General features: G+C 41.8%; 1 protein-coding gene across 1 annotated transcript; it reads right to left on the reverse strand.

Moving 5' to 3' along the window:
* Positions 1 to 8,972: 8,972 nt before the first annotated feature.
* On the reverse strand, positions 8,973 to 13,034 carry LOC105693763 (glutaminyl-peptide cyclotransferase). The gene is made up of 6 exons (XM_012413891.3): positions 12,605 to 13,034; positions 12,060 to 12,203; positions 11,611 to 11,880; positions 11,373 to 11,534; positions 11,069 to 11,294; positions 8,973 to 10,991 (listed from the first exon to the last, which is right to left on the reverse strand). The coding sequence occupies exons 1-6, from the start codon at positions 12,692 to 12,694 to the stop codon at positions 10,840 to 10,842; spliced, it is 1,044 nt and encodes a 347-aa protein (XP_012269314.2). The 5' UTR covers positions 12,695 to 13,034; the 3' UTR covers positions 8,973 to 10,839.
* Positions 13,035 to 13,193: the final 159 nt, after the last annotated feature.

Consider the following 13,193-nt stretch of genomic DNA (forward strand, 5'->3'; position numbering starts at 1 on the left):
GAAGTGTCCCTTTCAAAATGCGTTTTTGTAAGTTAATTTACGATTTTTTTTGACAGAGTTATTCAACTTCGAACACGGATGGAAGATTGAAACGTTACCTCCGGCATCGGCATTACCCAAGGTGTACCACGTGGAGGTTGCTCGGTAGGATTTACACCTCGTGTGTAAGTGTGCATGTGTTTAGCGTGTACCAGAGATCAGGACCCCATGGTTCGTCAATTCCACGGTATTTTTTGACTCCAAACCCTCTCTGGTACGTGTGTGAGTGTCAGAGTGCGGTATTTCTCGCCAAATTTCGATTAAAGCTTGACCAAGCTCGGCGAGGTTTCGAGGTTGTTCCTGGCGTTCTCTTAGTCGCCGTCCAACCATGTCCCAGACCTGCTCGATGGGATTTAAATCCGGACTCATAGCTGGATGGTCGAGGAGAGTGATGTCGTTTTCCAAAAAAAAAATTCGCCGAGCTTGGTCAAGCTTTAATCGAAATTTGGCGAGAAATACCGCACTCTGACACTCACACACGTACCAGAGAGGGTTTGGAGTCAAAAAATACCGTGGAATTGACGAACCATGGGGTCCTGATCTCTGGTACACGCTAAACACATGCACACTTACACACGAGGTGTAAATCCTACCGAGCAACCTCCACGTGGTACACCTTGGGTAATGCCGATGCCGGAGGTAACGTTTCAATCTTCCATCCGTGTTCGAAGTTGAATAACTCTGTCAAAAAAAATCGTAAATTAACTTACAAAAACGCATTTTGAAAGGGACACTTCAAACTCGAAGATGGTATCACGTGCCACCTATCCCGCCATTTTTCTGCGACCTACTGAAGGTCGAAATTTGAATTTCCGCACCGTGTTTTGGAGGGGTTCATTCGGAAGGTATCCAAGCTTCGAAAATGATCGGGAAAAAAAAAAGCAGTAAACTTCGGAAAAGATGAAGGTTTGACCTTCAAAATCGTTTTTGAAAAACTTCAATACGTCGACTGGGTCGCTTGGAGCATTCGTTCGAAAATTTAGGGACAACAATTGCTTCAAGGTCACATAACTCGGCCAAAAAAAATCGTAGATCAACTCACAAAATCGCATTTTGAAGAAGACTTTTCAGGCTTGAAGATTATCATCGTGAAAATTGCATTCCCACGCTGTGACACTCGGTGCATCGTTGTAAAGTCGGAAGTTCACTTCGCGATTTTGACATGAGATGATTCGAAAAAGGATTACTCTTTGAAAAAAAAAAATAATTCAATTCGACAAAAGGCATTCGAAAGGTTAAGCTTTGAGCTTCAAAACAACATTTTTTGCGACGTTTTACGCACATTATTTGCTGAGTTATGAGGATTTGAAATCGGGCATTTTTAGGAGTAGAAACGGGGTGACCCGCTAATTTTTACGCGCAGTGTATATGAACGTCGGACCCTCCGTAGCCCGGGGTTTCTGAATTCTGCGGACACGCGTTCCAAATTTTCAGCGATTATTCTGGTTTATTGATCGTAAAAATCGTGAGAAGGAGAAGAATCCAAATTTACGCCTCATCCGTATCCTCGCGTCTCCCGAGATTCGTCATTTTTTAAAACAAGTAACGAGCCACCGTATCGCGTTCAACGAGCGTCCGATTTTTCCCCCCAAGAATATTCCGCCTGTAAATCGATTCTGACCTTTTCCGAGTCGCGTACCGAAGTCGCGTCGTAGTGAACTCAAATCGAACCGATGAGCTAAATATAACGCGTATCGTCGTACGCCGTTTGACACGACTAGCCTCGCGATAAACGTGACCGAAATGACGAATCTCATCGCGAACGAAATCGCGAAAACTGACCGTCGTTCGAAAAAACGTTACTGATAAAAAATAATATATAACGTTACAATTTCAACGCTCGTCGTTCGCTTACGAGCGAACGAACGAACGAACGCGCCGACGTCATGATAATATAATCTCATCCCGCTGACACGGGACACCCACTTTTTTTCAAGTGACATAAAAACAATGCACACGCACACGCACGCACGAGGAGGACGTGTACAGCCGCATACCTATGCGCGGAATAAATGCTTACGGTAATGAAACAACGCGTGATGAATCATCTCTAAAAATACACATCTTACGCGAAGATGGCGGTACAGAGGAGGCGCGTTTCAGCGGTTTTGTAGTTCCCTCGACGCAACGTTTCAGATAATAGTCGCATAATTTTCTCAACGTGCGGGCAGGCCTTTCCATTTCCCTACTGTGTAGTCAATACGCGTCATTCTCCGTTGCGTAAAAAAAAAATGAAGGAAGAAAAATTGATATCGACTGAATCGACCGAATGACGAAAAGAAAAAAAAAGAAAAGAAACGAAATCAAACTCGTTAGATTTTCAGCTGCTAATTAAGACCGAAAAATCAATGACTATCGTCCGAATGGCCGCCCACGCGATATCGTCCCTAGTTGGTAACGATGGAAAACTTTTTTTTTGTCTCTTTTTTTCTGTTCGTTTCTTCGACTCGCGGATGACCTCATCCGTGCGTGTTGTACGAACGCTTCGAGAGATAACCCCGTTGAAAAATTTGTCCGAGACGCGATGGAAAACGATGAAAAAAAATTATCGATATTCTCGGATCTGAGAGACAACGAAACGAAGAGAAGGAAACGATAACGACGATTTTTACTAGAATTTTAATAAAACGGATCGATTTCTCTAGTTTTTTTTTCATTACGCAACGGGCGCACGGTGCGAATAAATTGGTGTCTCGCTAATTGAAAGAGGAGGATAAAAAATAATGACAACGAAACAAAAAAAGAGAACAATATCAAAATAGAACGGATAGTATATATACACAGCTGTTAGCGAGCTATTAATTATCACGAATTTGATGCGCATACGAGCACGTGAAATTAATGACGTTAGTATAGAACCGTTCCCCGTTTGACACTCCCACCCCAATTGATGAATATGTGAGTGGAGAGAAAAAAAAAAAAACGTGAAAAATATTTATCATACGTAACGGAGCGTAGAATATCCGAGTACTTTACATATATGTGCGTACGATTATTATTAGTTCACGTAGCCTCATTCATTTTTCCGAACAAAAAGAAAGAAAAAAAAAAAATAAACGGAACGGAACGGTTCAACAATTGCGAAAACTATAACGTTATACGGGTTACCGGGTCAAAGAGCGGTGAGGATTTTTTTCTAACGCGAGATAAATTATGTCAGAATTTACCGATAATGTAATGTAACATAACGGATAAAACGCACGGTCATCTCTATCGGTATATCATTTGAATACAGAGAGACGTGGTACACGCCGGGATCGACGATTCGATATCTCTGATCGTTTATGTACAAGTTGAACGCGAAGAAGGAAGGTCTTCTGGCTGCTGGATCGTTCAATTGGTAATTGATGTAAATGGTGAAGAATTTATTCGACGCGAATTCCGTACGTCTCTTCACCTTTTTTGTATTTTTTTTTCATCATCATCGTTCATGTGCGCCACGAGATGCGAACAATTCCGTTTCTGAATCATTCATTATTTTATATCTGTGAACTCGTTTTGAAAAGAAAAAAAAAAAAAAAAGAAAATGGAAAAAATATCGTCATCCAGTATAAGCGGACCGCAGATAAGACGGTAACGTGATTCTTTGAATACGAAAAACCAACTTAGGTATGCATTATGTACCGTGTAACGAAACGTCGAGATGGAAGAATAATCTCCAATTGTAATTTTCGTTCCTTCTGATTCTCAATTTTTGGTTTTTCGATCACCACCCGATTCCCACTTCTTCTAAAATTAGTCGCAACGACTCAAGATCAACATAAAATAGTATAATAACGAATCTCCATCTTTGTTAATCGGAATAAGCGAAGAAAAAAAAAAAATTGCAGCAGCAATGAGGGCCAGAGACGTTCGATCTTCGATCAATCAATGATGATCAATGAATTTTATCTCCTCCGAATCTCACTCTCGTCTCCGTTGTATTATATCGCACGCGTTGGAAAGAGGGAAATTCATAGGATGAAAAAATAGGGCCTACTCGTCGTCGTACACCGGGTAAAAATGCGGCACGCCCTGTCCTTGCATTCGTGAACGGCTTCGTTATCGAATAGGTATGTGTGAGTAAATAGGTATATCCACACGCAGAAAACTATTATTTGGACACCGTGTGCGCTTTATAACGTTTGCGTAAATGAAATTATTCTCGAAAACCGGGCGGCTCGTTTGTACTTCCAAAAAAAATTTATTCACGTTCGTTTATTTATTTTTATTTGCACGTACCCGGCGTTCGTTCGTTTTTTTATTTTATTTTCTGTCGCACAAATTCGCACGTGACACAATTACGGTGGTACACGTGCATGAATTATTATACGTGCACACACGTCATCGCACATGACGTTTTCATATGCACTTACGTAATAATTCCGGGGTTACGTCGCACGATTATATACATAATATTTTTCAATGGACCTTTTGTTGGGCCTCGAGAGCACAGGCGAACGCTTCGAAAGTCGAATGTTCCAAAACTTCTTTTTCCACCGATTTGTTATTTTCCTTTTCTCGGTTCGTTTTTGTTTTTTTTTCTATCAAATAATAAAATTCTAACAAGGGTCAACGACCGCGCGGATATTTTTAATGTATGCGCGCCATACGCTGATGTATAATGTATGAGAATTTATTTTTATTTTTATTCCCCACTTGTTGTTTTTTTTCCTTCTTCATTTTTATTTTTTCGAACGAACGAGTCTTGAGCTTTTCCGGAGAGGAAATAGTTGCGCAACTTTTATAGGTGTACACAACGTACGAGTAGCAGAGTATAGATCGCTGGTTACATGGGATGAGAAAAATGAAGCCAACGGCGAATGGGGGCTTTCATTCTTACCGGGTTGTGTAAGTTGATGGAATTTCAAGGCAAAAGGGATCGTCGGCGTTACCCGGCCGCCGACGGTCTGGTGCAGGAATCGATGTTAATAGAAATACCGAGACGTTCGGCGTAAACCGTGAAACCCATAGATCCGATGGCTCTTGGAGAATCCAAATATATACACATTCGAATATCGATATCGAAAAATGAAAAGAGAAGAAAAAAGTCGGAGTCAAATTTTTGGACGGCGAAGTACAATCTATCGCGCGGAAATCTCAACGAGGCGATTAATTTTTTCCCACAGATTACACGGCGGGCATATCGAGTCCGATTAAATCGGTAGGTCGCTCCACATCGATCGCGTGGGTGTTTTAAATTCGGAGCAATTTAGACCGATAAAATTGTCGCAGCTGACCACCACCGCCACCGCCAACGCTCGACTTTATTGTATACCGGGAGACGCGAATTCGAAGCGAGGTGAATTTTTCAGAACCCGTCGAGTCTTGCGGAGTTTTCGGGAGCCGGAGACGAGACGTGGTTCGGAAAATTATCGCGTGCAATTGTGCCCTGAAAAGTGACGGTTGCGGTGTAACCGAGACCGATGTAAATTATGCATAAGCCGACGCCCATCCTCCGGGAGTCGAAGCGATTGATTTCCAAGGTCAATTTTTCGCTCCAGCTCCAGCTGCGCAGGGCGTATAGAGTTACCGTATGTCACCGGTAATTGGAAACGGCAAAAAATGACACAGTTGGTAATTTTCGTATCCCATCGTGTAAACGCAAAACGCGGATATTACTCAATCATAATTCCTACAGCTCTATCAACTGTGTCAACTGCGCTAATTTAATCTAACTTATATTTCTGCGTTACGTATCAGAATGTGAACGGAAATTTCAAACGTCATTTTGTGCCACCTTTGATTCTGGTGTACGTACGTACTAGCGTACGTTTTCACCTTTTTCTTTTCAGAATGAAATATAATAAAAATTCGTACCGACGAATAAAAACTTGAAATCATACTGCAATTATCTATAAACGAGTTTCGATTCCGTTGGATCTTTTTTTTTTCCCCTACGTTAGACACGTCACACGTATTTATTAACGCTCCGTTATAAAAAAAAAAAAAAAAAAAAAAAGTCCCGACGTCGCGTCTCGACCTTCGTATCTCGTAAGTATAGGATAGAAAAAAAAGAATCAATGTGATTCAATGGCTATTTTAATCCAACTTCTGCACAGCCTCTCTATACTTTTCCGAAGGAAATACAGACGTTGCGTCGCGTTGAATGGTCGATAAATATTTTTTTTACAAATTCATTATTTCAATTGTTCATCGTTTTTTATCCGAATCTTTCCTATTTCAATTCTCTTGCGTTGCACATGTTACAATAAGACGGAGGACCGCGTGAAAATATTATTTATAATATAATCGCCCGATCCAAACTCTCGGCGATAACCAATGTGGGCAAAAGTTACGTGGGTATAATATCATCATCGGGCAACGGGTAAGCGCGCGTTATAATCGTCGACGCCCAAACTCCTTAATTTTCGTGTGCGATGCGAGAGAGAGAAAGAAAAAGAGAGAGAGAGAGAGGAAAAGTTGAATTTTTAATCAAACGACCCCCATATACACATCCACACGTTATTTCCATCGGACTCGCGAAGGTAGGCAGGCGTACGCGTGTAATACGAATATGTATATGTATATAATACCGTTTGTGCACCGAGTTGAAATACTCGAGGAACGTTCGACGAAAGCTCGGACGCGTACGTATTTATATGGTCAGTCCGACGGTTGACCGCCGAGATGGACATGTATGGAGGCACACGAAGGCGCGCTGCACCTCCACGCCTCGGGAATTATTTACATCCCGGTAAAAACGAAGGGGAAAATAAGAGGCGGAAAGAAAATCTGGGGGCACTTTTCTCCGCGTTTCATATTTTTTTTTTCTATTCTTCCTCCCCCCAATTTTTCGGGGGGGTGGTGATCGACGATCGGAAAAGGAGAACCGATCGGTAGACCCATGGCGTTCGCAGTTAGCCAGTGTCGGCTAACTGCATTTCATATTTGAACACGTTGTATCGTGAATAGATTATGAGCTCTGCGAGCCGGCTTGAATTAAAAATCAATTACGACACGTCCCGTATTGTCGACGGTATGCGGTTCGACGTCTGGACTACTTTGCGAACTGAAAACTATGAAAATATTCTTCCGCGCATCGGACGCGTTAGAATCCATGAACGAAAGAATAAAATATGATCGAATACGAAGAAACAGGTGCGCTGTTTAACCGGATGAAAATATCGAGAATCGTGGAATACCTCTCGAGATTTAAAACGGACAATTTCGCATCTCGCTGTTGCACAAAGTACGAATCACGACGATTTTACATTTTACCGTTACCTACCTACCTACCTACCTACCTACCTACCTACTCGAAGTTATACACGACCCGTATTTATAATACTACCTGTACACCAAAGAGCAACACGCCGCTATGGCATGGCCCATGGCGATGCAACTGTTACCGTGTCAATCGACCGTTTTTCGAAGAGGATTTACGCAGAGCTAGACACAATCTCCAGCCAACTGGTTTCTTTTTCGAAGCCTTTTTTTTCGTCGGATTTTTTCTCTTTTTCTATTTTTTTTATTTTTTTTTTTCTCGACACCTGCGGAGACGAAACGAAAATAACAAACTAAAAAAGAAAAAAAAAAAAAAACCGCAAGGATTCACCTGGATTCATCCTTGGGGCAGCGAGTAGTTTTTTTTTTTTTTTTTTCGCAAGTTGACCTCCATACGCACGTCGGTATACCGTTTGCTGTTTTTTTCTTTTTTTTTTTGTTGTCGTGTAAATTTTTTTTGCCCCTTGCACGTTACACGTCTGAGGCGAGGAGCTTTCGACGATCGATGATACTAAGCGGACGTGTATATACCGCAGATTTCTAGCGTAAAAGTAATTTACAAATATCACGGAGTTCACGGTCATCGGTCAGTATCGAGCGATAAAACCGTACGGTGAAACTCCGTTGAAAAATTCATAGGATTTCAGCGTGTAGCGAGAATTCCAAGCGAGAATCGAAACAACAGTTTTCTCAGAGAATATCGAAGGAAGGGAATAGAAAAAACAAATACGGCCACGTTCTTCGACAGGGAAAATAAAACGACGGAAATCAAGACACTGGATATATCCAGAGAGGAGGCATCCACCGTGGAGGACGGTAAAAGAACGGTACTCCGGGTACGCGCGTAAACCTCGGAGGAAAATGGTCGTTTGTATATGTATGTATATATTTTGCCCTCGAAACATCGTAGCGAAGTTTCCTCGCTCGACGACGCCGAGATGGAAGGAAATACGTTGCGTGCCAAAATTACTGCCGCGAAGAGAACGAAATGTGGCGACGGAAAATTTGACGTCGATTTTTCCACCCCTTTTCGAAATAATTCCTCGCGAAGAGATCGCTTTCAGCGATCGTTCCAACGAGAATCGGCAATAGAGAACAACGTCGCGCGGTGCAGAACCGTTACGCAACGGCACGCACGATCGTTAACGATCTTCGCTTTATAATTACCGGTAGCTCGGCGATCGAATCGATCGGAAAAACTCGTACCTTCCGGCAATTTGAGAAGGCGTCGCGAGCGCCTACGATCTAACGATGATAGAGAGGCTTTGGACCGTTTAGATTCGGTAGGTACACCGGGAAGAAACTCGGCCCAAAAATAAATACGGGCGAGGACGCGCTGCCGAGAGCTACGCCGCTTCGTCGTACACAAGGAAGATTTGAGAGGCTGAAATCGAACGGATTATTTTTTTTTGTCTTTCTTTCTCTCCTCTCGATCCCGGTTCCGATCGAATTTTCGTCTCCTCACTTTTCCGGTTCCTGGTGGACGGCAAGAAAAGGGGGATAAAATGCTCACCAATTGAACGAGCTTAAGAATCCCAGGGATCGTTCCGAAGTAGGGCACGTTCAGCGAAAGACCCCCGACCGCAGGTCTTTGCTGTCCAGGGTCCGTTTTTACTACGGGTGTTTGCCTCGGGCCCGCGTTGTTGTCAGGGATCACAGTCACCGACGTTTCCGTCATCATGTTATTCCGTTTTTGGTTGTTTTAGTAGTTTTTTTTCTTTTTTTCCTCTTCGAAATTTCTCCCTTCTTTTTTCGTATATTCCTTTTCTCCTTGGATTTTTACCTCTCGATCGGCGATTTTTTTTCGAACCACTGTCACGTTACCGTTTACTGCGGGGCAGCGTGTATCACAGCACGGGTGAAAACTGTCCGTACGGAGAAGAGAAAAAAAAAAAAATATGGACAAAAAAAAAAAATAATTATTCGTTTCTCGGACGGTTGGGGTGAGAAAAAAAAAAACCGAAACCACCTGTTCACTCGAAGAACCGTATTATATAGCTGGTACAGGCCAAACGGTGGCCAAACACTGAAAAGGTGCGACGCGCAGTACTGGCTGAATTCCCCTTCTCGAACCATTTTTCCCTCACCACTGGCGGGAGGGATTCCGACGTCTCTTTTTAACTAGAAATGTTGCTCGTACGTCTCACTCTCTCACTCCTCTTACGTATAATGTCACAATTGTAAACCAACACCGCGGTGCGTTGAGGAGATTCGAGTTTCTACGCTTGGCGATTCCGCGGCGTTCGCGCGGAATCGAAAAATTTCACCGTTAACATCTTTCTACTTTTTACTTCTCTTTGGATTCGGAAAAATCGCAGATTTTACCCCGATGCGCACGGTGAAAAGCTATTTTACCACGGGGTACGGTACGTGCAACATGGACATCGGACTCGACGGCAAAACCGAACGAGCGACCGGCTGCTAATGGAGAAAAACCGGTTTTCCTTAGTCTCCGCACGACCATTATTTGAACGGGTTTTCGTATCGGTTTTTTTGTCTTTTTGAGGATCGCGGAGTTGTCCTAGGAACGAAAACCGGCTGCGAAATCAACTTTTGGAAAGTTTTCGTTCGGAAAAGTACTTCCGTTGATCGGGAATCGAAAAAATAATTTACGTGCAATTGCACCATTATGGGTAGGGGGTAACCGCAGACGCTCTGACGCACTTCCTCGTAATATTTTCCTAGATTATAGACTCCGCTTTCGATCGAAGGGGAAAAAAAATCAGCTTCATTGCGATCATCGGCAGTCTCCGGTCCTCGGAAACGGCATTTTAAAGTCGGAGTTTCTTCGTTTTAAGCGACACAAATGAAGCGTCAGGTAACTCCGCGGATCCGTATTTCTGCGGGTTGCCTGTTTCGCGGGTGAAAAAAAAATAGTTAAAAAAAAATAAATCACGTTATATACGGCGGAGATGGCGCCACGCTACGTGGGGTCCTCTTGTCCCGGTTGTTTAAGGGATGAAAAAAATGATCCGTCTTTGAATTTCGAGTCAAAGATGGACATAGAAATCGAATGATTTTCTCCAAAATATTTCACATGTATATTCAACACATCGTTATAATTTATTTTAACAATAATATAGATAATTTAAATAATTCAATTTTTTGCTGTACAAAATTTCATTAGTTAAATATTATAGGATCCGAGTGACATTGGCACTCAGTTGGTTAGTTCTTAATTGTGACAATTTTGCCTAATTAAATTTATCGGGTCAACTGCAGCTCAACTAATCGTACGTTAATTTTAGATTGAAAAATTGACAAATACATACGGTTATTATAATATTATTTCACGAATTCGATATGTTTTAGAATCCCTGTTTTACTTTTCTGTTCTTTTTGTTTTTTTGTTTTTTTTTTCTTTTTTTTGTATCGTATTGAGCCTTATTTTCCTAATTAAAATACATTTTATAACAAAAAACGCCGATATGATGGGAGAAGATAATTATGCACAGCGCAGCCGATTACGATCATCATCAGGCTCGTTGGATTTGGCGCACGTTTATACGCGATAAAAAAAATTCATCGATTTGATCATATTGAGCAGTTGAACTAGTTGATTGAGTATTGATGCGAACTAATTAAAATTCATTTCTAAAAATCTATGCCGAGATAGGACGCAACGAATATTCGCATTATTTTGTTTATATTTTCAGTCGCAGCCATGTCTATGTTGTTTCGATTATCGCCGGACTGATGCCAAAACGACGGAAAAGGCGATGGGATTAAATGCAGTACGGATACATCTGAAAAAACGACGATACAATCGAATAAACGAAAATAAATTGGATCGATCATCGAGAGAAAGATCAAAAAGGCTCACCTCTTGTTAAAAATGGAATGTGGTCGTCTTCGATATTAGCTTGAATCGAATACGGTTGAAAATAGATATGTTCAGGCTGCCCGTAGGAATATCCGTCCAATTTTCTCATGCTGGCCAATTTATTTTCCGCGTTAACCAACATCGCGTACCATTTCTCCGTTTCTTTGAAATAATTATAAAACGTAGGATCTGGTGCGCCTATCAGGTCCAAAAGGACCAAAACGTCCTGAAAATCGTTGAATAAAAAAATCAAGGAGATTGGAAAAAAACATCCAGATAAAATTTCATCAGTCCTTCTCTCTACCATTCTGTCAAGTTCCGTGAGTCCTTCTTTATTCCCGGGTGGAAATAATTGGTTTTCCCATTTTTTTGCCAAATGTCTAGCCCCGTATAGGGAGTCCGTGGGACCCCAAGATTTGAAGGCCTCTTCCCCGTCGAAAAATATGAACATCAGACTGACATCTTGCTGGAAAGGAAATTATGGAAATTGATCGAAATATTACAAGTGGAGAGATAGAAAATTGGATGAAAAAAAAACTCACCGTTTTTATAGAGTTCAAATGATTTCGCATAACTTTGGCCAAATTAATCATCTGCGCACATGGTACAGCGCTGTCGGTGGCACCAACGAAATCTCCTTCTCTCGTGTATTTTGAATCGAAATGACAAGCGAGGGACAAAAATCTGGTAGCGTTTGGATTCAATCTCGCTATTATATTTTCAAATTTTAATTTTCCAAAGTTTGGAGTATCGTCGAAAAATTGATCAGTCTCTATCGACCAGCCTAGGCTCGTCATAGAATTTTTTATATACTGAAATAAAAAGGGGAAGAAAAATCCAAGTAGCATATTTATTACTTTCATTTTGCATCGATGTATCGAATCAAGGTCGTCGGGGATGAGATGTACTTTCATTTTTCAGCGAATCGATCGCTGGACGAAAAATCCACAAAGGATTACAATGCGAGGGATATAAATAAATGTTCACGTACGTTTTTGACCCTTTGATGTCCCGGAGTAGAAACTACCCTCTTTATGCAAATGTTATCGAGTATTTCGTTGATATGGTCGACGTCCGACATGTCGGCGATCCTGAGCAGTTTATCGTCATTGTAATGCTTGGGCGTGTGGCGTGTCTGCGAAATAAATGGCGATTCCCTTTTTTAAAGGTCCCGGTGAAAAATTTAAATCCCCCGAGCCGACGTCCCTTTAAATTTCCGAGAAACGCCGGAGCGTGGACAACCCGCTGTACGCTTCACACGAACACACGTTAAGTCGGTGCAACTCGTCGTTCCGTCCAAACAGAACTCACGAAAGTTATCGTAATCATTAATTGATAAAATTGGCAGTAAACAATGGCATTTTTTTTCTTCATTTTTACTCCATTCCATTCGCGGCGGACTGAATTATTTTTTTATCATTTGATACGTCAAATTCAAAGCCCCCCCCTTATCTTCGTAGAGCAATATGTATAGGCATTTCGTATTCGTGTGAAGCCGAATCCGTTCGGTATTGAATTTTAATTTATTCGACTCACCTTCAGATCCCTTAACGAGGATCTACTCAGGGCCGATGTATAGCCGATCAGAATGGAAATAGCAAAAATTTTCAACGAAAACTCGAACATAGTCACACCTTCGCCAGAGCCGCAGCCAAACTGATTTTCAGGGAAAAGTCATGCCACATGTAAACGTACTCGGCCATTTTGCCAAGGACCGTAACGAAGAAACTATTTCCCCCGAGGTTTTTCTATCGTTCGTTCGAATTCGCCCTCGTGAAAGTACTCGACGTACGTTACCACGAGTCGACTCCCAGAGGGATCATTTAATCCACATCTTACCTTTTTTTTTTTCAAACCGAAGGGTGTTTTTCCCACCCCTTTTGCTTCGTCGTGTCTTCGGTTTCTATTATTTTCTATCCACTTGCGTGCCTATGAGGGCTGAATATGACGGACACTTTCACTGTGAGTTAGATCGTTAAATGAACGTTTATTATTTACAGGAAATGAGGAGGTTCTTTTTTAGTGAAAGCTGTGTCGCAATTACATCTGCCAGCATGCATATTCCGCACCGTGCGGTGTCACTAATAAAATCCATTCGATTTTGAAGAATTGCGTGAATCCCCGG

This window comes from Athalia rosae, chromosome 4 (genome assembly GCF_917208135.1).
Source record: "Athalia rosae chromosome 4, iyAthRosa1.1, whole genome shotgun sequence".
Classification (NCBI taxonomy): domain Eukaryota; kingdom Metazoa; phylum Arthropoda; class Insecta; order Hymenoptera; family Athaliidae; genus Athalia; species Athalia rosae.